We start from the raw sequence: 23,606 nt of genomic DNA, 5'->3' as shown, positions 1-23,606 counted from the left end.
TTTCGAAGGTGTCGGAAGAGGAACGGGTCAGAAACGTCGTCTTTACTGCCGTTTCGCCTTTCTCCCAAAGATACCGAAACGAAACTTTTACGAACCCCTAGGCTCCATCTAAAAGAGAAAACTGGCAAACACCCCCTTGCGGACACGATATTGTCATCGGGGCACTGGGTCACTGGGGACTCCCGTTGCGAATTGCACGCAATAATTCTCGACAGTATTTCCCAAATATTTACATTTACCCTTAATTTATGGGCCGGATCCCCTGGGGAGAAAGCGACCTCCTCTCTATAACTCTTCAAGGAGCATAAACTCTGCTTCGCACAGGTAGTTTAGGTTTGCCCTTGCAATTTCTGTTGCTTTCTAGAAAGGAGCAATTGAATCTTGCTGCAAGAAAAAAAGTTTGACAAGAATTATTTTTTCCATTTCATTTATTACCCAAAGATTACAATTAACTAAATTACAATAGGTCTGATTTCTCTTGAAAGTTGAAACGATATGGAATTCTGAAATTTGAAATCAAATTCATCGGTCGCGACACGCGTTCGTGGCATAAGGTCCATTTCGAATTCCATCGTGTGTCCCAGTTGCAAGGTAATAAAAATGGGAGACGACGAGCAACGAGAGGGTCGTCTGAGGTATATACATGGCCGCACACGGATGCATGCTCATACATCCTTGCACTTCTACACTGAAACTGGTCTACGCGTACTTTTTGCCATAGAACGATGGATTTGCACGCTGAAATACGCGCACGCGCGATCTTCGCATCTTCGTCGCCAACGTGTGTCCTATGCGTACACGGATCTATCCCTCTTAGTATCGTGTGTGTGTGTAATGCGTCGTAACACGACGACAGACGAGACAAGCATGCATTTGCACAGGATCGCGTGTACTTGTAGACACATGCGCGCATGCACGTTAATGCACACACAGTTACACGTGGTCTCGCGATATCCCATGTGGGTAAGTGTGTCAAGGACGTGCGAACTGGCCTGCAAAACGGCAGTTCGCGTTTCGTGGATGAAACAGTATCTCGTTTTCTCTCTCTTCGACGATCATCCTTACTTTTCTCTTTTCCTGATCGCCCGGACACCAACGGAATGACAATTCGCGAAATCCCTCTAGCGATCATCCATGGAATATCCATAGACGATCGTTTGAAAAATAAATTGAGAATATTAACCCTACTTTCGGAGAGGCTGAAATTTCTAACTAAACGTACTTCCATGCGTCGGTAGAAATTTCCAGCAGGGTTGCCCTTTGTTATTGCGTCCACTTCGTTCTAAATGAATTTGACAGTTCCGATGAAATGACAAAAATATATATTACGGTAACAGAGTCTCGATCTGTGTATATCTCTGGGTGTGTGTATGTGTGTAACAGCACAATGAGTTAGATTTTACTTTTAGTTTCGAAAATGGGATTGCAGAGTGGGGCGGTCCTTGGCACACTTCACACACCGAGACACGTTGCTCGTCGAGCAAGAGAGAGAGAGAGAGAGCAAAAGGAGAAAGAGAGATACATCACACTAACAAGAAAGAGAGAGAAAGATCACACCAGTCTCATATTCTTTGCGTCGAATATTACGAGTTACAGATACCATACCTGCATAGCTAACACCGAGATAGTAATCGCACGCTAGATGACGATATAGGTAGATTTTTCTTTTTTTTTTCTTTTTCTTTCTTTTTCGACGATGGATCAAAGTTGGCCTTAATATTCTTTATTAACGCGTTAGGTGCCGCAATGCAAACGGACGTACGTAGTATGATACGTTATGTTATAATAGTCAACTCGTCCAAGTATTGTGCTTCCCAATACATAACGAAGATACCAAATCTCCTCTTGTTACTACTATTATCGGAGTTACTTTACCTTCCCCTACTTTCTTGCTACAATTTTCTTCCCTTATCACACTGGTGACCCCCACGGTATTCAGCGTGTTAACGATCATCTTCGATCGAAACCTGGGGAAGATTGCTTCCATTTCTGTCCTGAATACATTTACCAGGATAATCATGTGCCCTAAAAATAGAGCTCTATACTTTTAGTATACTGCCACGATACTTGGTATACTCCGAATTGCTGCATGTATATTTCTGCATTTACGATTGTCTGTTTTTCTTCGTGCGTTCGAGGAAGAAACGCGATGTTGTTTCCGCATTTTTTGCGAAACACGTAGAGAAGAAGGAAATCGTTCCGTATAACGCAAACAGGATTCCGTGGTTACACAAGTTTCATTTGTTCAAATATATGAAATAGTATAGTAATGTATTATTCATTGATTATATTATGGGATGAAGCATATTACTTGCGATAGTCTCTGGTAATCGCCTACGAGCGCTTAAAGGATCAGCGTGATGCTAATTGACCCAGAATAGCTTAATGCCGATAATGGTCACATCATTTCAACCCATACGGGTAAAGGACTCGCACTTTTACAACCTTGTCGTTGCGACTGTCGTTATCGTGTTCTTCTCCACTATCGAACAAGTTTCTTGTGTATTATCGATGGAGCAAATATACTAGGTGAAGCAAGATACAACGAATGTATCGATATTGGACATCGATCGATTAAAAGTTTTCATTTGATCGAGCGATCTATCCATTTAGGAATTCTAGATTTAACTGCCTTAATTTTACCATTATTTAATTAACACTTTGACGATTAATTTATTAATTGTTTCTACGATTTTTATTTTTATTATAGAAGCATGTTATATGATAAAATGTATTATTGCTAGATCATTTTTGTCTCTATGAAATTAGAGAGAGTCAACATTCTAATGAAATCACTGCCTAATAGAGTGTCGAAACTGTAGAACCTTTGGTATAATGATTTATCATTCCCGAACGTATCGGTGTGCGCCATTTACATTTCCAGAGTTTCTGGGTCACAGCTTTCACTTTCTTTCGTTGCTTCTTCCGCCCTTTCGGATACCCGAAGCACGGCCCTTTTCCCTTTCGTTTGATCCTTTATTTTTATTTTTATTTATCGTCGCTACGTGATAGCGATTGAATGTGACGCGCAACGAAATACACACGGGTTCCACCTCTATTCATTTGTAGATAATAAAATCGCACAGGTACTCATTGGTTTCCGATTTGCTTTAGATGGGAACAAAACGTGTGCACCTGCGTTTCAACGATATAGAAGGAAGTAGGCCGTTTTTAACAGCTTCTCCTCAGAGCTACCCCCATAGAATTTAAAGAACTAGGGGGGCAAAAATCGATGAAAATTCTTTTTATCGTAATTCTTCTCGTAAAGTTATAAAATTATTATCAAAAAATTCAAAGTGAAAGTGCCCTAAGCATTAGACGAATGCCCTGTCTGTCTGGTCCCTGGGGTGGCTCTGGATCTACTCACTTGTTGCGTAAATGGGTCGATGTGGAAAGAAGGTTTCAGTAGGAAATTGAGCGGTTCTTGTTTCCAATATTTGGCTTACTTTTTTTACCAAACAGTGCTGATTAACAAAGCAAACTTTCTCGCTAAATTTTGTGATTAACATTCGTCTGCGAGCAACGTCTCTTTAGCTGCTACATACAATTTTTCTTTCGCCTTTCTTTTTTCCCCTCTTTCGCGCAGTATGTTTCGTTTAATCCAAACGCAATCTGTACCACGCTTCTTCATTTTTTTTTTTCCTTGCTTTTACAGTTTTGTATAATTAAGCATACAAATGTGAATATGGCGTATTTTAAGTGGTTACGTAAGATCAGTGATACGCGCAACATTGTGTTCGAATCGGGAATTCGTGGCTGGAATATATTTGTTGCAGTAGAAACGAGCACGGTTATGAAAGAAGTTTTAACCCTTCTTCGAATTTCTAAATACAGTTCCATAGTTATTTTCTCGGAATTATTTAATTTACATAAAATCATTGATCACGATTCGAACACAGTTCATTGATACGCAGTTCATTGCTGAAAATAAGGGAAATTTTTGGAAAAATCCATGGTAGTTATACGATATGCCACCTAACCTCTAAACCTGGTGCACTGGATGCGACGACAACGACGATGGCGACAACACGCTTACAATATGTAGTTGCCGCGTGCATTCATCGATGACACGTTATGCGCGTGCGTGCATGCGTGTGCACTTGCATATACATATAGGTAGGAGCGTACGTAAATGTATGCGCTATTACGGCAGGCGAGCATGGTTACTTGGACGGAAAAGAGCGTGACAATTACGCTCCAAGTGTATAAGCAAAGCTACAGGGGAGTGGAGAGAGAAAGAGAGAGGTAGCGTTAGAGAAAGAAGTATACGTTGTTCATTTTTATTAGAGGAAGAAAGAGAGAGAGTAAAGACGATACGTGTGAGGCACGGAGAGAAAAAAAGAGAGAGAGCAAGGGTAAGGCAAGAAAGAGAAAGATACGGTTGAGAAAGAGCAGGGAGTAGAAGGGAGGAAGAGGAAAAAAGAAAAAAAAAAAAGTACGCACACGTTTAGGGTGACGGAACACGTAAAGAGGTAAGGGCAGGGTCTGAGAGAGAGATAAAAGATAGGTTGCGGAGGGTGGGATGCGCGAGGTGGATCGTAGAGGGTGCGAGACGGTGAAGGGGCGCGAGGGAGGGGAGGGAGAGAGAGAGAGAAAGATATAATGAGAGGGAGTGAGTCGCGGCTGCGTCATGTTCTCAGCGAACTGGGTCAGTGGGTCTCCCCACCGCTTCGCATCATACATCTACTGCGACGTACACACAGAGAAGCACTGGCACTGTTGGGGAGTGCCAACGGCGTTACTGTTGACCCAGCCACGGCCTGTATGTGGCCTGTGCGCCTGCCCTGTGCCCGCTTACCGCGACTCTGTGTTTGGTTCCCCTGTGCTCTTTGAAAGCAAGAGTTGTTCGCGCGGGTTCTCCGCCATCCGTTCGATTTTACTCGCGCGCAACGAAAAAAAGAAAAGACCGAGCGTACGAAACCGAGGCTACATCAAAGTCAACGATACTTAACGACCTTCCGGAGAAGCGTCTGGTTTTATCGTTTATCCGAAAGAAATATTTATTTCCATAGATTTTACAAGGATCTTTCACAGCGAGTATATTGGATAGTTTCGGTTTTCTCGCGACAAATCGTAGACGGTAGCGAATCTCGTGCGGGTTGTTCGTGTACACGTGCGTTGGGGTATTCGCCGGCGACAAATACGGTCGACGAAACGACGGCGGCGGCGGCGGCGGCGGCGGCAGACCGGCGCGGGAGCGTACGAGGACAATACTTCCCCGGCCGACATAGACCTGGTTCCGTAAGTAGGTCATCCCCGCCAACGGCTGTGCAACCTCCTTCTCCCCTCCTCCCTCGATCCCTTCGACCACGGCAATACCTCCCGACCGTCCCCCTGTCCCTCTGTCACTCCGCTTCTCTCTCTCGCAACTCCCTCTCCTCCCGAACCGCGTGTTAACCCCCCCCACCAGTCAGGGCACTCGGGAGGCACCTCCACTACTTCGTCGGGCACCTGGCCGCGCGCGGTGGCATGCGCTGCTGAATCACTTTCACTTATGCCGTGCGCTGTGTTGGTTATACGACGTACATCTCTCTCTCGCTCTCGCGCTCTCACACTCGACCCGTGCCCGTCGGTAAAGGGACACGCGCGCTCGTTCTCTCCTCTCCTCTATACCCACCGAAACGCCAAAGGAGCCTGACGGTGCGCGCCTCTCGCCATTCTCCCAGTTCTGCCAATTTTATTTTATTCCCGACGGTGTCACGGTGAAGCGCGTATCTTTCTACCGGTCGAAATCGCGTCGTGCCGTGTCGTGTCGTGTCGTGTTCGTTTCGATCTGTGAGCAAAAGCTGAGTGCCGCCGTCACGGCGCGTGGTGTCCGCGACAACGTGTGTTTTTATTCCTAACAAAATAGAAGTACGAGAAAAGCGGGGCGTGGATCGAAAGAAGACATCATCCCGGGCCGTGTTTCGCGTTCACCACCGGCGATCACTCGTTTCTTTTTTTTTTTTACTGTTGTGTGATATATATTCGTGACGTGTACCGTGTCTCACGAGACGGTCTCCCAACTCTACCTACCTCCATGTGTCTTCGGTAGGGCGGCAGAGGGGAGGGGGCGGGCCCTTCGGGAAAGCAACGAGGCGAGAAGACAACTAGTCGTACGCAGATAGCCGAGCTGTCAAGTTGTACGTTCCGACAACTGGAAGATTCTTTTCTCTCTCTCTCTCTCTCTCTCTCTCTCTCACACACACTCTCACTCTCACTCACTGTCTCATCGTCGGACTTTACATACCGTTCATAATTGGCGGTACATTTGTTTGGATTACAGTGTGTGCGCGCGCGTTTATTTCATTCGTTTGAATTCGACTTAACTCTTCGCGGCATCGAAGTTATAGTTTTCGAGTGAAGACCGTACTGGTTATACTTACTTGGTTTCGCGTACGCGCATGTGTGATTACCCTGTAACGTTACCGGCGATTCCCGTGTCGCAAGAAACAACGATCCGATTGTTTTTTCTACCCGGTGATCAGATCGAAACGATCCACCTCGTACAGTGGGTTAACCAGTTTAACCTCGTGTGTGCTTATCGTTGTTTCGTGTTACATTATAACGCTGGATTATCAGTGCCCGCGACGAAAGAAAGATAGTAACGAGGTACGGTGGTGATTTTCTTGTTACGCGACCGTACGAAAACGCAAGGAAAAAAGAAAAGAGTCGGTGCATCAGTGACAGTCGTTCTTTGAAATAAAAAGTAAAAAAAATTCATCGCCATTTGACCATGATTCGGACGTAGTAGCACGATTCGAAGAGGATTTATCTCCTGCAGTGGTGCGCGATGATGGTTAACTTCAGGAACGTGTACCGTAGAAAAACGTGACTGGTGATCGATATTATACGTGCCAAGGGAACAAAGTGTGTTTTCTTTCATGCTTATATGCTTTTTCAACTTGATCGTTACATCGTTATATCGTTATATTCCGATCGTTGTCGTATCGTCGTTGTCGTCAACATCCAGCGCAACCGGTGGTACCTTAAGTACCAGGATCTTGCAAAGAAGGTGCGCTGTACACGGTAAAGTGAACTAAAAGGGAATCCGTAACCGTTGTTCTTTTGTCGCATACAACGCCATTGGCGATATTATCGTTAAACAAGGTGGCTAGAACAAGGAGAATCGTTAGCCACCTTATATATGAACCGATACGCCAGAAGCACGTTCCTCCGTGCAGTGCTGCTTGCGCAAGGGTGATATGTTATTGGAGATGGAGCAGCATTCGGGCCTGATATCCCTGAATATGTCGCCGTTCCATCTAAGCCCTCAGGGTAGTCCCCAAGGTGCGGCCGGTGCGGGCCAGCAGCAGCAACAGCAACAGCAGCAGCAAGCGCAACAACAGCAACCGCAGTACGGTTCCTCGCCTTACGGCAATTGCGCTCAAAGCCCGCCCACCACGATGTGCCACCAATCGCAATCCCAGCAACAACAGCAACATTTGTCGGTTCATAGTCAGGCACACTCGCAGGGTGGTATATCGAGCTTCGACGCCGCGTTCTTCGATTCGACCGCCCTGGAGGAACGGTGCCCGATGTGCGGCGACAAAATGTCCGGTTATCAGTACGGTCTGCTCACGTGCGAGTCTTGCAAGGGCTTTTTCAAACGCAACAACTCGCCGTGTAGTAGTAAAAAAGTGTACACGTGTCTATTTTCGCCGACGGGCGGTGGGGGAGGTGGCGGAGGCGGAGGTGGTGGTGGAGGTGGTGGCGGAGGAGGAGGAGGAGGAGGAGGAGGAGGAAGTAGTGGCGGCGGCGGAAACAGTGGTAGCGGTAACAACGGTGGAAACGGTGGCTGCGGCGGCGCATCTTCGGCACTCGAGATCGGATCTTGCGGCAACAAGAAGGTGTACACGTGTCTGTTCTCGCCAACAGGGGCCGGAAGCGGCACTGGAGGCAGTGGCGGCAACAATGGTAACGGCGCCGGAGGTGGTTGCGGTACGTCGACGGCCCTCGAGAGTAGCAGCAGCAGTTATACCGGCGGAGCGTCTGGTACCGGTGGCGGTGGCGGTGGCGGTGGCGGTGGCGGTGGCGGCGGTGGCGCGGGTGGCGGTGGTGCGGGTGCCGCTGGCGGCAGTGGACCCACCGCAGGAAACGCCGCTGCTGGCGGTGGCGGTGGCGGTAACGCGAGCGGTGCCGGAGGCGCTGGCAGTGGCGGCGGATCCGCTACGGTAAGCGGCAATGTCGCGATACCAACTACCACCTATTCGTTACCATCTGGTACCCTCTGTCATCCTGGATTGGGCCAGGTCGGGGTTGGTGTCGTCACTGGCTCGATACCATGTCCCTCCGACTTTCCCGACACCAAGGACATCGTCATAGAGGAGCTATGCCCTGTCTGCGGCGACAAGGTCTCCGGATATCACTACGGGCTACTCACCTGCGAATCCTGTAAGGGATTTTTCAAGCGCACCGTCCAAAACAAGAAGGTCTACACCTGCGTTGCCGAGAGGTCCTGTCACATCGACAAAACGCAACGGAAGCGGTGTCCCTACTGCCGTTTTCAGAAGTGCCTCGAAGTCGGCATGAAGCTTGAGGGTGAGTTTTTGTTGATCTACTCGGCTTATAACCCGTTGCATCTCGTTATCGTCTCGTATGCTTTCGCGTAAACGTGCAAATTTTTACATCGGTATAGATCGAACAAAAGTGACGCCATTTTGTTTCGAAAGCTTCGGAAATCTCTTCTCTGGAGGTAGATCAGGTGTGTAACGACGTCGAAGGCAAATAATGCAAGGAATTTCGTACTATTGCGCAAGCAAATTTTATTTCGGCAAACATATGGGTGCTGATTTTTTTGGATGTGAAAGCGATGCATGCGGGTATCGTCGCGATTTTTATGCAGAAGGTAAAAGATCGAAAGCGCACGCGTATATGCACCCGAGTAGATTTCGATGTTCAATTATGCAACATAATATCATGGGACACGCGTTTCTCTGCGCGTGCATACGTCAAAGATCTCGCGTCGATTGAAACGAAGAAACAATGGAAATTTATTAAAACGTATGTCGACCATCCTTTTTGCATTTTACCACTTGTAACAGACTCGTAATATCTGTGACGAAATTTCACCGGTATGCAAATAATTGCCACTGCGAGAATGGATTATTGTTCCCGTTAAAGTTAAATTCTATCGCGTTACTAGCACTTTCACTGTGCGTTACGAGTGTCCAGAATCGTTTTTTACAATATCATTGTCGTGTTAATATTACCGCATCATTATCAAGTTTTATGTTATCTCTTATTCAATATCTTAACGTACAGTGTACAATACGTCAAACGTCGTTTACGCGCGAACGCGTGTACAGCGATTTGCAGATCGGTAACGCACGGTTCCTTTCGGCAAACATCGGCCAAATCCGTTCGCGTTCGAGCATTTTCGCATCCCGTTCCTACGAACTTAACCTTATTACGCATCGTGAACCGATCAGCCGACACTGTCTTTTTTTGCAAATTCTTTCATCGATCTGACACTTCTATATCGTTCAATCAATAAAAAACAAAAATATTTTATCCTCTGGTTTTTTTTTTGTTATATTTACATGATCGCATACAGTCATTCATTTTAAGAGGATACTACGATCGTCTTGCGATCATGCGTTCACGTTGAATAACCGATTAGGTAAATAGAGTTCTCAGGTACATACGCAATAAAGAAACTGATTTAAGCCACCGTCAATGTTTTAAAATGCAGTTGGCAGATTGAATTTTTTTTCTCAAGCTTAGGCGCGCTTCGTCCGCGTAAGGTTCGAATGTTTGAACAGTTTACGCGCATTAATAGGAGGACGATTCGAATGAAGCGTCTAATGCAATTCGAGTAACTGGGTCTAGGCCCTCAAGGCCCAGCGATTAAGCGAATCTCGAAACAGGCTCTGTCGCAATTGCCGCCTTTGCACGCCGTTTTCCACGGCGTTCCTACAGCGGCAACGGGGATTGCTTAACGCGGAAAGTTTCCAGAGTGCTTGCGAGCGTTTACGAAAGGAAGCAGTTTCTTACTTGCACGCTATTCAGAAATGTAAAAAAACGCTCCTCCGCGTACGAAGTTTGCATCGATTTCCCATAACGGCTCGTGCAATTTCTTCTCCCATCGTCCATCTTCATTTTTAATACATTTTTGTGAATTCATTTAACGTACTACAGATACCAAGACGATCACTTTTCACTATGATAACGCGAATTGATTTCCCTATTCCCTAAAGCCCTCCATGCTCGCTACTGTACACTCTAGCGCAATGTAGATTTATTTTATCTAGGGATAAGAGTAGAAGGAGGAGTCATCTTCTATTTATTTGTAATTTTTAGAGAATCCACGTTGCACGTGACTGTACATACTAACAGCTGCGTGAAAGTGTACATATACGCCTTTAACAGTCAAAGGGTTAAATACGTTTGCCGGTCTATCGTGCGATAACACCTGTCACAGTTCTACAACGGACCTGCTATTTGCAGTGGTCCGTGAATACGAGAACGAGGCTCATTCAACGTAATGAACGTTACCTCGTACCTGCTTTATAACCGATTGAAAACCATCCTCTCCTGGAAACCATGAATTCATCCCCCAAGGCGTGCACATTTATTAACGCAAAAGATTGTGTACAAGTCTGACAAACGAGGCCTTATCATTGTCATTTGGACAGTTTATTTCTGGTGTTTTGTATAATTTTGTAACATTGCACGGTACAGAGGGTGAATAGAAAATTAAACGTTAAAACAGCCGCGACAGTGGAAACGGACTTGTGTAGTCAGACATATTAGAGGTTCAATTCTTCAAATATTTTTCAAGATTGTAAAGCTCCTTTTCGTGACTCTTACTATCACTCGATTATCCTTCCCCTCGGTAAATCGATGAAGCTTCTTTTCGTGTTCGAAAAAAAGCCAGCTCAACAAACTGTGCACACTCGTTAAACTTGGTTCGACAGAAACGAAACACCGTGTACGCGTTCGTTGGATTTTTAATTTCACTTTCGAACCCAGACCGTCATATGTGTACGGACATGATCAAATATTGACACTGGGCGTTCAATTTCGCAGCTGCGAATATTTTGACTGCTCGTTCACTGTCCTCATATCCATTCTTCTCTTTTTTTCTTGCCTTGACGACAAACTATTTCACTTCGGCGTCTCGTTCGATTTCACCAAAAAAAAAAAAAAACCACATACTTGATTGTTTAATTTTAAACGAAATTCCTAGATAATTTAGCAAATCTATTTCTATTCTCCGTTTTCTTGTACCGTGAAACGTAAACGATATTTTAGACTTTGAAAAGCTAAATCTATATGGACGAATACACATGTTACACATTCATTTCTGGATGTACAGTTATAAAATTATGTAATCAGGTAATCATTCAGAGAATAACATTGGCACGAGAAACTTGAAATAACTTATGCAACGGTTATACGACATTATATTTCTTTTTCTTAATTGCTTCCGAAAGAATAATCGTATTTTTCCTTGTGTCTAATGCTTAATTATTTTTAAAAATAAACACAACGACGATCGTGTAGAGTTGGAGGAGTTTCTTCGTAAATTTCTTAATCTACGGGTAAACAGATTTCATTTCCGCTCAAATAACGCCGAACAAACGATTGTTTGATATCCTTAGGTTTCACTTTCTCATTTGAAGAAGAGTATAAGATCCACGTGTGCCGAATTCAAACCTTCGAACAGTCTTTATCTACTTAACACGTGGACTTCGACAGTGGATAATTTTGCGAGGAAACGATATTCCTTCGAGACGGTAATCAAAGTAATTGCGTTCATTCGGAGGGACGCGTTACAGGGTCATTTATGGTTCCTAGGTTTTAGGCATCTGGTTGGTGGCCGATATAAAAAGTTTTGCTCTCTGAATGTGGGTCTTAGAAACTACATAGCTTCTCAGGCGCCTTTCCTTTTCGTCATTAGCCGAGAGAGATAGAGGGGAAAAAAAAGAGTCATTTCAACCGATCCCAACGAGTTCGTTTCTTTTTTGGACAAAGGGGCAGATTTGTCACGTGGAGGCAGGCAAACGCGTGTTCGAAACGACACGTCTCGTCGCGAACCGGTGAAAATTGCGCAAGTTAGATCGAGAAATTTTGAGGTAGGACGTTTCGTGTGTTCACATAATGCCGGCCGAGTGAAAGCCTTTCGACGGGGCTTGACAATTTCTATTAGATGACCGAAATGTATTTTCACCGACCGACCACACACAGCCAGTGAAATTAGAGTCGAAAAATTCGTTTGCCACTTTCGACGTCCGAAAGTTTCTTCGGACACTTGTTAGGCACGAAAAGATTCGCCACTTGTGCTACTTAAAAGATTACTTCATTGATATTACTTAATAAAAAAAAAATGCTGATTCGATGGTACATCCACGGTATCGATGTTCCAACTACACGGTCAGATTTATTTATCAGGGTCCTCTGAATGAATTATTCGAAGATTTCATAACTTTCGGCGGGAATAATCCTCCCACCTCTTCTTCGAATTATCATCTTTTTCACGAATAAATTCGAGGGCAAAGCGGATACTTTCTTTTGAGGATTGGTCCATTAGAGGTACATTAGAGGTACAAGGTGTACCTGGGTCAAAGAGAAATTGATGGGAGCATTCGGGTGGTCCTAAAAGCGAAATGTACAGTATTTTCATTTAGAATAATACACCGAAGGCACAGCATTAAAACTAATAACGACAGTTCGTACCGTTTACGACTTGCGAAAAGACCATCTTTCGCATCTGCCAGCCACGTGGACCCGTAAACGAGTATACGTTTAACGGTCAAAGGAAATTCTCTGAACACGTTCGATTAGCCCTGTCGATTCCCCGGGACATAGTTGGTTCCTGTCGTAAAAGTGAGAGCGGTCACCGGTCCGCGGAGTAGTTAAAATCGGTCAGCACATTTCGAACGGGGCCGGTAGGTCTTGGTTTTAGGATCCGCCATGAGATTACATTATGGAAGGGGAGGGGACCTAGAAAATCAGGCGGGACGGCGGAAATCGTGGCATGCGCCTCTGTGTTTAGAAACTCACGAATTTCATAATTATTGTATTATGTTGCAAGAAGGTGCTATACCTGGCCGACTGCCTGCCTGCCTGTCTGCCTTGCCTGTTTGCTTACCTGCCTTGCCTGCTTGCTCGACTCCTACCTTCGGTGTTCAGGCGCGCGCGCGCGCGAATCAGCTCGATAGGTGGGGGAGAAAGGTTAGGTTGAGGCGGGGATTGTGTAATCCCTCGTTGAGTGGAGCCTCACCGTCTTCTTTTCGTCGAAGCTTTTATTTCTTTCTTAAATTATTCTCTCTCTCTCTCTTTCTTTCTCACTTTCATTCTTACCCGCCCGAATTCATATCCTTCGTACGCACACATACAAGTAGGTCGACGTACAATCGTATCGTCGCGTGTACCATCTACGTCACACAGGTACCTCGATACGCGTAATATTGAAATTCTTCGCAAAGCTTATAGCCTAACAGTCGGTAAAGCGCGCGATTATTGGAGCAAAAATAACCTACTTTATTAAGGATTGAAATACCAGCGACTAATCTCAGATCCGCGAAACGGTTATCGAGTATTAATGTAATTATCGTTGCGTGAACTACTTTTGTCGAAGTTCAATTGGAGCAGCGTGTATGTAGTAGGTATCATCGCTTGGTAAAACAGGACACCTAACCTACACGTGCATAGGTATATCATGGCGTTTAGTTCGCGCGTGGCTATTGGTTTTTTCCTTCTTTTCAACCAGTCGGAAGATCATGTTCTTTGTTCGACTAGAAATTCAGCAAGGGGTTTCTGGTCGACGATTTTGTCCTTTATTTTTTTGCGTTCTTTCGCAATGCGCGGATGACTTCACTAACGGTCGGGCGCGTCGCGTCGCGTCGCGTCGGCTGCGTCACGGGGGGAACTTCTCTCAGGCGATTGGTCCAAGCATGGGCGACGGTAGTCACGTGGCTGCACATTAATTTCTATGGGGAGCGCCTGACGTCAGTGGACCCGTGGACCAGATTTGCCAAGTGGGTTTCCCTTTCTTTTCGACATACGCGCTCTCGGGTTCGGTGCTCTTGCGTACTTATCGTCGCCGTCGTCGTGGACCTTGCGAACCGGACGTGGGTTGCATTCTTTCAATGGTTTGCACGCGTTTCATTGCACGTGGATCTCTCCCGTGCACGCGTTTGCACTTCAAAATATACGAAAAATTCGAAGCGCATTTGTCTTACCCCTGCTGCTTTCGTTGCTCGTAATTATTTCGCGGAAAAGAAAGGTCGAATCGTTGAACATATTTAAAATTTTTTATCATAGATACGCGTTATCGACTAATGCTACTATTAGCAAGCGGAAAGAGGTATAATTTTTTATCTCCGTTGCTGCGTTCACGGACAGCAAATATACATTACTTTATTTACGATAACAGTCGATTCAATACCTTCGTTTGCATAACTTTGTATAAAATTACGCGAATCCCCTTTTCTTCGAGCGGCTGCTCCCAGTTGTCGCACCTGCGCGTCTATGACCGAACGCGTGCGTTCAAGTTTAACTTTTTCACGGTTCCCATTATGGATGTATGTTAATGGTAACTTTGTAACATAATTTAATACCTTGACGAGCCGATGCTCGAAAGAAACCGCATGTTAATTTAAACTCTTCCGGTCTTTTGCTACCTTCGTTTCCTCTGAGAATTTTTCCACTTGAAAAATAAGAGATCACCCCTCGTCGGTCATTAATTCCAGAAAAATGCAACTTTTCCGGTAGGTGTGCGCTTCGGTGTTGCATAATAAACGAAGCCACCGAGTGTGCACGGTTTCTCTAACCATTGACGATCGATGGAAAAACGTCCCGTGTTGTATTTAACACATTTATATGCCGCTTTGGTAACACCGCGTCGCTGGTCTTGCCAAATCCCAGCGCAACCAGGCTCGATGCTTCTCTCTCGCAAATCGAACGGGACAATAGATATATAGGTGTCACGATCGTGATCAATGATTCTTCGGAGAAATTTTCACGGGGTTCGAATAAATTCGGTATACTTTTTGTCTCGATAATCTCGATCTTCTAGCAGCGGTCTCCCTTCGAGGGAGGAGACGAAAAGACGCAATAATATGTAACGCGGATAGAATCATCCATTGTCCTTTTACATCACAAAAGCTTCCATTGTGCCTCCCTGGTGAAATGTATCGATGATTCCGTATCGTTCGTATAATGGAATCGAGAAATCCATCGCGCAACGATGCAATTTCGTGCGTCCTGTGTCGACGAGCTTCCGGTATTTACACCGCCGAGACACAATGTTCCTCTGGTCTGGTCACGCGTTTCCACGGGTTCCGACCCACTGGGCGGCCCGGAATGTCGTGCTTTGGCATATATATACTTAAACGATCGTCCGATCGAATCGTGCCGTATATCGATACGCTAATACCCTGTGCCCACGCGAAACTCCGCCACCCACTCGGCCCGCAGACGTGCCCTCCTCGTTGCCGCCAGTTTCAACTGTTTAACGCGAAAACGTGAAAATCGCGCGAACACACGTGCTCCGCATACGCGTCCTACGAATTACGGAATATTGCGGTACTGGGGTGGAAAGAGTTTCATCGAGTTTTACAATCTCTTGCATTTTTGTACACGTCAGAAAATAATAGCGATGCCAGCAGGTGAAAGTAGTTTTGCGTGTCAAGCAGTTTTATTTTAATGAAATTGCATTGCACAAAGATTTTTACGAAACAACGCGACCTATAGGCCGCCCGTGTGCGTTCTCCGCCGCGTCGCTCGGTCGAAGGAGTAAAGTTTAATTTTCTTGCGAATTCGTCACTCGAGAGGGTTGATTTCCGCTTTGTAGTAGAGACGTCGCAATTTCCTCCGCGCTCCGGTGCACCTGGCTTCGAATTAACAGAAGAAATATCGTCAAGGTGGTTTGATAGAATCAAGTTTAGCTACGATGTAGGTCAATCATAGTCTTCCTCGAGGCATTGCTCTCAAGGAAAGAAAGAAAATAGAGGAAAGTGATATAAAATAGTCGTTACACGTGTTAAATAAGTGACCGGTACAACGCGGTGGCTGGTTGGTTGCGTAGCTTTTAAACGAGCCATCGAGAACAAGTGGCCGAAAGCAACAACCTGAAAGTCAAGTTTAGCAACTTTCGTTATTGGCTTGCTCTCGTCGACTATTGTCTGAATTCTCTCAGCTAGTTGCTTGCGTGTAAGTAGATTATTAGATAGAGAGAAAAAGATAGTGTCGTGGAAAAAGAGGAGCGTGGCGCGCGTTCACCGCGTCTGATACACGCTCGCGCGCTTAATCCTTCGGATGATGGATGACGTTCGCTTTGCATACCGTTCGTCAGGAATTAATAGGAGAAAAGTTGGAGAAACGAATGCAACCGTCGAATGTCAAGTTTACCGGCCGATCCGTCGCGTGACTGTAGAGGAAGTTGGAGCTTCGAAACGAGAGATAAACGATTCATCTCGATGGAGATAACGCGAACTCCTCTTTGGAAGAAGGTGTAGCTGACGTCGCGAAAAGGGAGAAGAGCTGTGCGACCCGGAAATAATCGAGGTAGATACACCTCTTGGTCGCAGATGTTAGGACAGTGCGTAACCACGTTGCGTCGAGGGAGGGATTGGAAAAAGGGCACGGAGAATCGAGGAAGGGAAGAGGAGAAAGAAACAGAGCGAAAAAGATGGTGGCGTTGGAGGAGGAGGAGGAGGAGGAGGAGGAGGAGGAGGAGGAGGCAAAGGGAATATCGCGGGAGAGTAAAAGAGAGGAGAGAGGAGGGAGGAGGCGTAAGCGGGTACACAGACAGGGTGGCGGAGGCGGCAATGTGGATCGGCGGGGCGAGGTGTTGAGGGAAGTAGGGTGGCTAGGGAAGGGAATAAGTAGGGTTAGGTGGCGGCGGGGCGATGGAGGAATCGACGGAGGTGTCGGAGGCAGAGGGGGGCGGCCCTCCTCCCTCTGGGGGACGGCTCAGGCAGAAGTGGACGGGCAAGCGATTCAACCTCCTTTCACTTTCAACGAGCGCGCACCGCGCTTGCTTGCTTGCTTGCTTGCTTCGTGTGTTTCTGCCGACGACGGATAGAGCAAACACTTTGTACGAAAATAGGCAACGCTGCCAATTTAACCGCGTGTCCACCCTACAAATTGTAAATCATTCAAAAATCCTCCCCCGATTGCACCCTTCCTTCGTAAGAGATGGGGTTAGCCCGTAACTGAGCGATTTCAATGTCAATACAGGCACACATTATTCGAAGTATTAGATATAGACATTATATTGTATTATCGGGAAATCGTGTGTTAAAAATGCCCGAGATACGGGGAACGCTCGCCATCGGGCACACGACCTGCTGCTCCGGGAGCGTTGCCATACCCGCGAACTTTCTGCACATCGCGATGCACATCGATGAACTAGCAGCACCTTTTATGGCGCGAGACTTTCAGTAATTCTTTCCCTTGTTTCTTTCCGATAAACGTTCGAAAGTCGACGGCGGATGCCGTTTAAAATGTTGACAAAGCAGAATAATTTAAGCGTCTCGAGACGACGAGGGGCAATCAGTTTTTCTATAGCGTTGGTAGAGAAAAGAGACTGGTTCTTTAATGCGCGTCTTGCGAGGGCACAGTATTAATCCCTGGCCGACTAGGGGGATCCATATCGAGTTCCTCTGCTAGGCCACTTCCGACCCCCAGACCACACATCTGGCCAGCTCTCTTGTTTACAATGTGATGTAGCTTAACTCCTGCGATGTAGCAACACACGATGCTGGTGTTGCTGTAATATCGAAAGATTCCCTTCTTCGATAGGTTTTTTTAACATTTTCCATTAGAGTTTTAGCATCCTCCGGATCGAATGATATAAAGCAGGCTCGTTTAAGGAATATTAATATTAACGAACCGGTGAACAAACAGAGTATGTTAACAGGTTGTCCCTTGCAGGCTAATCGCGAGCAATAAATAATCGGCGTTGGCAAGTAGCAACGGTTCGCTTTCAACAGTGACGCGTTCAACGTGCCAAATAACACCTGCAGCTTTCGTAGGTGGAGATCCATGTTTCGCGCGTAGATATAGCCGTTTACAAGATACGAGTAGACACTTGTTCGGTCGATCGAGGGGAGGAACAGGAATAGTTGCTCTTTTGTCCAGTCGGCCTGCAATTATCCGAAATTTTAGTCGCTAAACGAGGGGCGAAGAGAAAAGAACAATTAGAAAGTAAAGGAACCTGTGTTTCGCGTTATTTGGTATTCACGAAAAGTTTGGAAAATAACAATAAATTCAGACAGCGTCGCGTCGCGGGTACAATGACGAGATGATGGAACGTGCTGTTCGGAGCCGTTCTTACAATTGCTTTTTTTTCTTTTGTAGCCGTGCGAGCGGACCGGATGAGAGGCGGTAGGAACAAATTTGGACCCATGTACAAAAGAGACCGAGCGCGGAAGCTGCAAATGATGAGACAACGGCAGCTGGCACTGCAAACGATACGCGGCAGCCTCGGTGACCCATCGAACTATCCCTCCGCCGTAACGCCTTTCCTGCATATTAAACAGGAGATCCAAATACCTCAGGTCTCGAGTCTAACGTCTTCCCCAGATTCGAGTCCATCCCCCGCAGCCGTGGCCGCTGGTCTGGTCACGACCCAAGCTGGCAGCGGAGCTGGTCAGCATCAACTGATCGCACCGTCCTCACAGCCAAATATTTCTGGCGGTAATCACCTACACAACCTCAACCCTGGCCTGGATAGCAAACTGTGGACTGCCAATTCCACAACCCCTAGTCCTAAGGCCTTCAACTTCGGCGAACAGTCGACGCAACCTCACGGGCCGACTGGTTCCGCACCCTCGACCGCCACCTTGAAAACTAGTCCGATGATAAGAGACTTCGTGCAAACGGTCGACGACCGCGAGTGGCAGACATCGCTTTATGGATTGTTGCAAAGCCAAACGTACAATCAGTGTGAAGTGGACTTGTTCGAATTAATGTGCAAAGTGCTCGATCAAAATCTCTTCTCGCAGGTGGACTGGGCTAGGAATTCTGTATTCTTCAAAGATCTCAAGGTTAGTGCAAATAAATTGTTCCTTGTTGTTATGGGGAGCCTTTATGAAGAACGGTAGCCAGACGGGTCTGTCGTAGCCCGGACGACTAAAATAATTAGAAAATAACTTTGAATTAGCAAAGATTCAAAGACTCCAAATTTTTACCGTCGTCTATGCGTTATTGAATTTTTCTTTTTATTTATTTTCATCGAATCAACGATATATAACGTAGATAAACGTGTTACAATGGTTTATATTTAAACGAAGAATTTTTAACCATCGTTGGGAATCTTTTCAAGAGAAGTTAGTTCTTACCGATAAATAACTCGTCGCTGGCCTGTTGGTAGTATGAGCGGGGATGTGAGGTAACCAACAGCATTGCACAATCACTGAATGATTTCAAGCATCGCCTCATATCTAGGTCATAACAAGATACGTTTCTGGGTTATGGCGGTTGCCCTAAAGCAGGCCCATGTTAATTATAAACCGTCTACATTAACCGATTATATTGTTTTTACTCTTTCTTTTTTCTTCTTTTTATTTTATGTAGACTTATAAAAAACTCCGTCACGATTTCATTGATACATCGAGTCATGACTTTTCTATTTTCCGAACAATATGGAGCAGAGATACAAAGTTTTTACCACTGTTTAGATTATTCTTTGTAAAAATTAATACAGTAGTTTTTGTTTTTTTCAACGAATACAATTTTCGTTTGGATTTTACACTGAATAGCGGTGTTTCACGAGGCAATGGGACAAAAATTGTTACATAGTAATATAATTATTTTTAAACAGGTTGACGACCAAATGAAGTTACTACAGCACTCCTGGTCGGATATGTTGGTGCTTGATCATCTTCATCAAAGGTTACACAATAGTCTACCTGATGAGACTACGCTTCATAATGGCCAAAAGTTTGATCTCCTTTGCCTCGGCCTACTTGGAGTTCCTTCCTTGGCAGATCTTTTCAATGATTTATCGTCGAAACTTCAGGAACTGAAATTCGATCCTTCGGATTACATATGCATGAAATTCTTGATGCTGCTCAATCATGGTACGAGTTTATGCATATATCAAAATCGCACTATATGGAAAAGAAAAAAAAAAAAATCCGACAGATTTTGATATGACCATTTTTGTTTGACTATGTAGAAGTTCGTGGATTAGTTAACAAGAAACATGTGCAAGAAGGTCACGAACAAGTTCAACAAGCTCTTTTGGATTACACATTGACATGTTATCCTTCTATACCGGTACGTTTATTTTATGTACGAATTTATATTAGTTGTGTTTGATTAAAAATTTTCGTTTATATTGAATTTTCTATGAACAGGATAAGTTTAATAAGCTGCTAGCAGTATTACCAGAAATCCATGTGGTAGCAAGCAGGGGAGAAGATCATCTTTATCAGAAGCATTGTAGCGGTGGAGCACCAACTCAAACACTTCTAATGGAAATGCTTCATGCTAAGAGAAAATGAAACGATAGATTCGTTTGGCATTTTTGCCATGAGTTAGTCTATTATTGTATCTCAGAAAACAAGATAATGCCCCTTATTGTCAGAGTGGACCTCAAGTACCTATTAAGAGCTAATGCTGCTTAGGTGTTGGACCAAGTTTAAGGGGCCCTGGTTCAATAAATACCTAACGCAAAACAAATCAAGTATAGACGTACATACTTTACATATATACATAATATATATGTATTATAAAGTGTATCTAAATATATAAACATAATGACATATATTTTCTATATTTGATGTTGAAGTTTTAGAGATGTATCCATGGAGAATTATTACCCCTGTTGATGGGTACAAGCGCAGGGAAAACAGTAAGCAAGATGCCTTGAAAACAGTACAAAGGGTGGTTAACAAAATATTGGTCAAAGGGCAGGCAACTTTTATCTAAATAAGTAAAGCTATTTTTCTAATACTAGAAGCGATTATTTTTAAGCATATACCACTGAAGCCTTGCTCTCATTTGAACAAAAAAGATATCCTAATAGTAACAAGAAAGAAAGAACGAAAGAAAGAAAGAAAGAAAGAAATTGCCGACTCTGCGGTCAATCATGCTTCTGCAAGGGATTCAATGGGCATACTTGAACGACAGTTTTAAAAAAAAAAAATTTCATGTGATATACTTATATATACATATATAGATATATGTCGCACGGCCACCTGGGCATCCTTAGAACTTCCTATGAAAGAAAGAAAATAACTAATCTGCATTTTGTCACACTTGCACACAGCAGGGCTATTATATTGTAAATACTAGTTAACACATTCCAATTACGTTGTAAAGTATGAATCATGTTAAATATGTAATTATAATATTTTGTGTATAGTTTAATAAAAATAAATATATTTCTGTTGCTTACTGAGAAAAGAAAATCATTAGCTACTTAATGTCTTCACTAATTTTAGAGTTTTATTCATGTATTTTTCTTCTTTTATTATTTTTCAAATAGGTGGCGGAAAAGAATAACCAGAAAAAATTTGCGATATCTTATAATTGTATATTGTATCATAATAAAGATTCTGTTTAAGAAATAAAAAAAGAATCATTGGAGCAAGGTTTATGTGGTCCTACATTATCTAGCGATTAATACTAAGTATAATAAGATCAATATTGTCTTATCGCAGTTGTTAAATAGATAAATATTTACTGAATGTTAAGATAGCGATCGAACGTAGTAATTTTTCACTAATAGATTATTATTGTTTAGTCAATAGTCAGAAACTTTTCAGTGCTGTGAAGGTTGTCTTTTCGACGCCTGTGGTATCTATGCCATCGGTAAATTACACGTGCTACATTCGAGGCTCAAGCGTGGCAACAGGAACAGAAATCTTTGCTCGTACTGGTAGGCTGGTAGTACCACCCTTTGCAACTCCTACTGTTTATATATCCTCTATCAAAGAAGTACCTGGAAAAATAAAATGCTATTTTACTACTTTCACTTTTCCACCGACTTCGATATAAGATGTTAAATATAGATGTAAACAATTTGTTGATGTATGTAAAAAGAGAACTCGATGCCACATTAGATTAAGAATCGAGTGTTGAATCAAATCAGGAGGAGTAGCTGCGAGTAATACTACCATGAAAAATATATACACATATATATATATTTTCGAAAGCATGCATGTACTTATCGTGTGAGTAAAGATTTGTGTCCATGGTCAAATTTTTTGCAAATCTTCGACACAGATTATTAAAGATAATGATAATAATAATTGAAGAAAAAAAAAACAAAACTGTATTAACGTGTTCCCAAATTTTCAAATCGTCTGGTTCTTTTCTTGATTGATCGATATTTGAAATAGAAAGTTTACATTATTTTTGGCTCTTTAAAAATATTAAAGAAAACAAAAAAAATGCATTACTTATATTTAACTCGCATATAAATGTCTACCTCTTCATAACTGTATTAAGTCTTACATTTTTACATTTTTAATAAACCACATACCTCAGAATAGACACCCAGATAGCAAATTAAATGGAATGTATGAATGTTACCTACGTAGACTTAACGTCTACGACTTCTGTAATATGCGTAACAAACAAAATATAAAAAGTTCCATTCAATTATTGTACCCACTGTATTTCCATGTTAACTATGTTAGTTATCGTTATGTTTATTCCAAATTAGTCTATACTTGTACATGGCATGTACAAAAATACATCTAAATCGAACTTTATAGCTACTAACGAAATTTTTCAAACTCTACTTAATCCTGTATTGCTGTTTGGGTAAAATCAAATTGAAATCATATTGTTTTTATTTATTATTATAATACCATTCATCATCATGACATTTCGTAGAACGTGTCGGTCTGATAATTTTGGAACAATCAACAACTAAAAATTACAAACACAAATACTTCAGAAACGAAAATTGTCTCTTCTAAATACGATCCCTGAATCAATGATATTTGTATGTATCCATCCTATTTAATCGTCCGCTCGATTCTGTTATAACATGTTTAATTAATAATTGTAACTAGGAAATACGAGACTAGTGGTGTTATAAGCATTATGTTAAATATGTACAGTTACCAGTTATAATTGGCAAACAATCTAATTTAATATCGATGTGATTTTTTGATCCAATAAATAATTGGAATTAACCATTATACAAAAGAGAAAAAAAATATGCGTTGTTAACACTGCCATTAGGAGTTGGCAATTGTAAATTATGTAGAAAAAAAAAACAAATGATTGATTGTAAATATATCTTTATTATTAACTAATAACTGTTCCTTCTTAGGATTGACAGCGCTATTTTTTATATATTATACTGATTGAACTCCTATTAAACAATAATATTTCCCTAATTGCACTCCTATCTTTGGTATTATTGTAATAAAATGATGTGCAATGCCCAAAGGACGTATGATAGATATCAAAAGGAGGGTAAAGGATGGTACTATTTAAATTATTAAGCAGACAATTTTCAGAAATTTACAAGTAGTATTTCAAAACATTCTATAATTGTTTTCTTTATACATACAAGATATTATTTAAATGCGTTTATGTACAACACAACAAAGTTTAATATAATTTGTAACAATGGTGTCATTCATATACAAAATAACATCTATATTTAAAACATTTATTTGCTTTGTACAAATAAGGTAACAACATAA

The 23,606-nt window shown here is 43.2% G+C and overlaps 2 protein-coding genes across 4 annotated transcripts in view; both read left to right on the top strand.

Moving 5' to 3' along the window:
- LOC117600789 (uncharacterized) overlaps positions 1-6,400 on the top strand; it is a 35,918-nt gene extending 29,518 nt beyond the window's left edge. Inside the window, exon 3 of one of the 3 annotated variants that reach the window (XM_076689987.1) lies at positions 6,266-6,400. In XM_076689987.1, coding sequence (XP_076546102.1) covers positions 6,266-6,297 — 32 coding nt within the window. In that variant the 3' untranslated portion in view covers positions 6,298-6,400. The other 2 variants (XM_034316692.2, XM_034316684.2) reach the window with 2 other exon arrangements.
- A 784-nt stretch (positions 6,401-7,184) lies between these two features.
- Positions 7,185-22,464, top strand: ftz-f1 (ftz transcription factor 1). Its single transcript, XM_034316541.2, has 5 exons — positions 7,185-8,520; positions 18,292-18,980; positions 19,757-20,015; positions 20,114-20,214; positions 20,295-22,464. The coding sequence occupies exons 1-5, from the start codon at positions 7,185-7,187 to the stop codon at positions 20,439-20,441; spliced, it is 2,532 nt and encodes an 843-aa protein (XP_034172432.2). The 3' UTR covers positions 20,442-22,464.
- Positions 22,465-23,606: the final 1,142 nt, after the last annotated feature.

The sequence above is a fragment of the Osmia lignaria genome, chromosome 9 (genome assembly GCF_051020975.1).
Source record: "Osmia lignaria lignaria isolate PbOS001 chromosome 9, iyOsmLign1, whole genome shotgun sequence".
NCBI classification, from domain to species: Eukaryota; Metazoa; Arthropoda; class Insecta; order Hymenoptera; family Megachilidae; genus Osmia; species Osmia lignaria.
This window is presented reverse-complemented; position numbering and strand designations above follow the sequence as displayed.

What these genes read in the sequence shown, in the direction of transcription:
- ftz-f1 (XM_034316541.2), top strand. Translation starts at nt 7,185, where the DNA reads ATGTTATTGGAGATGGAGCAGCATTCGGGCCTGATATCCCTGAATATG. An exon ending in TATTCTTCAAAGATCTCAAG is followed by an intron (nt 18,981 to 19,756) that starts GTTAGTGCAAAT and finishes ATTTTTAAACAG; the next exon opens with GTTGACGACCAAATGAAGTT. An exon ending in CATGTTATCCTTCTATACCG is followed by an intron (nt 20,215 to 20,294) that starts GTACGTTTATTT and finishes TTCTATGAACAG; the next exon opens with GATAAGTTTAATAAGCTGCT.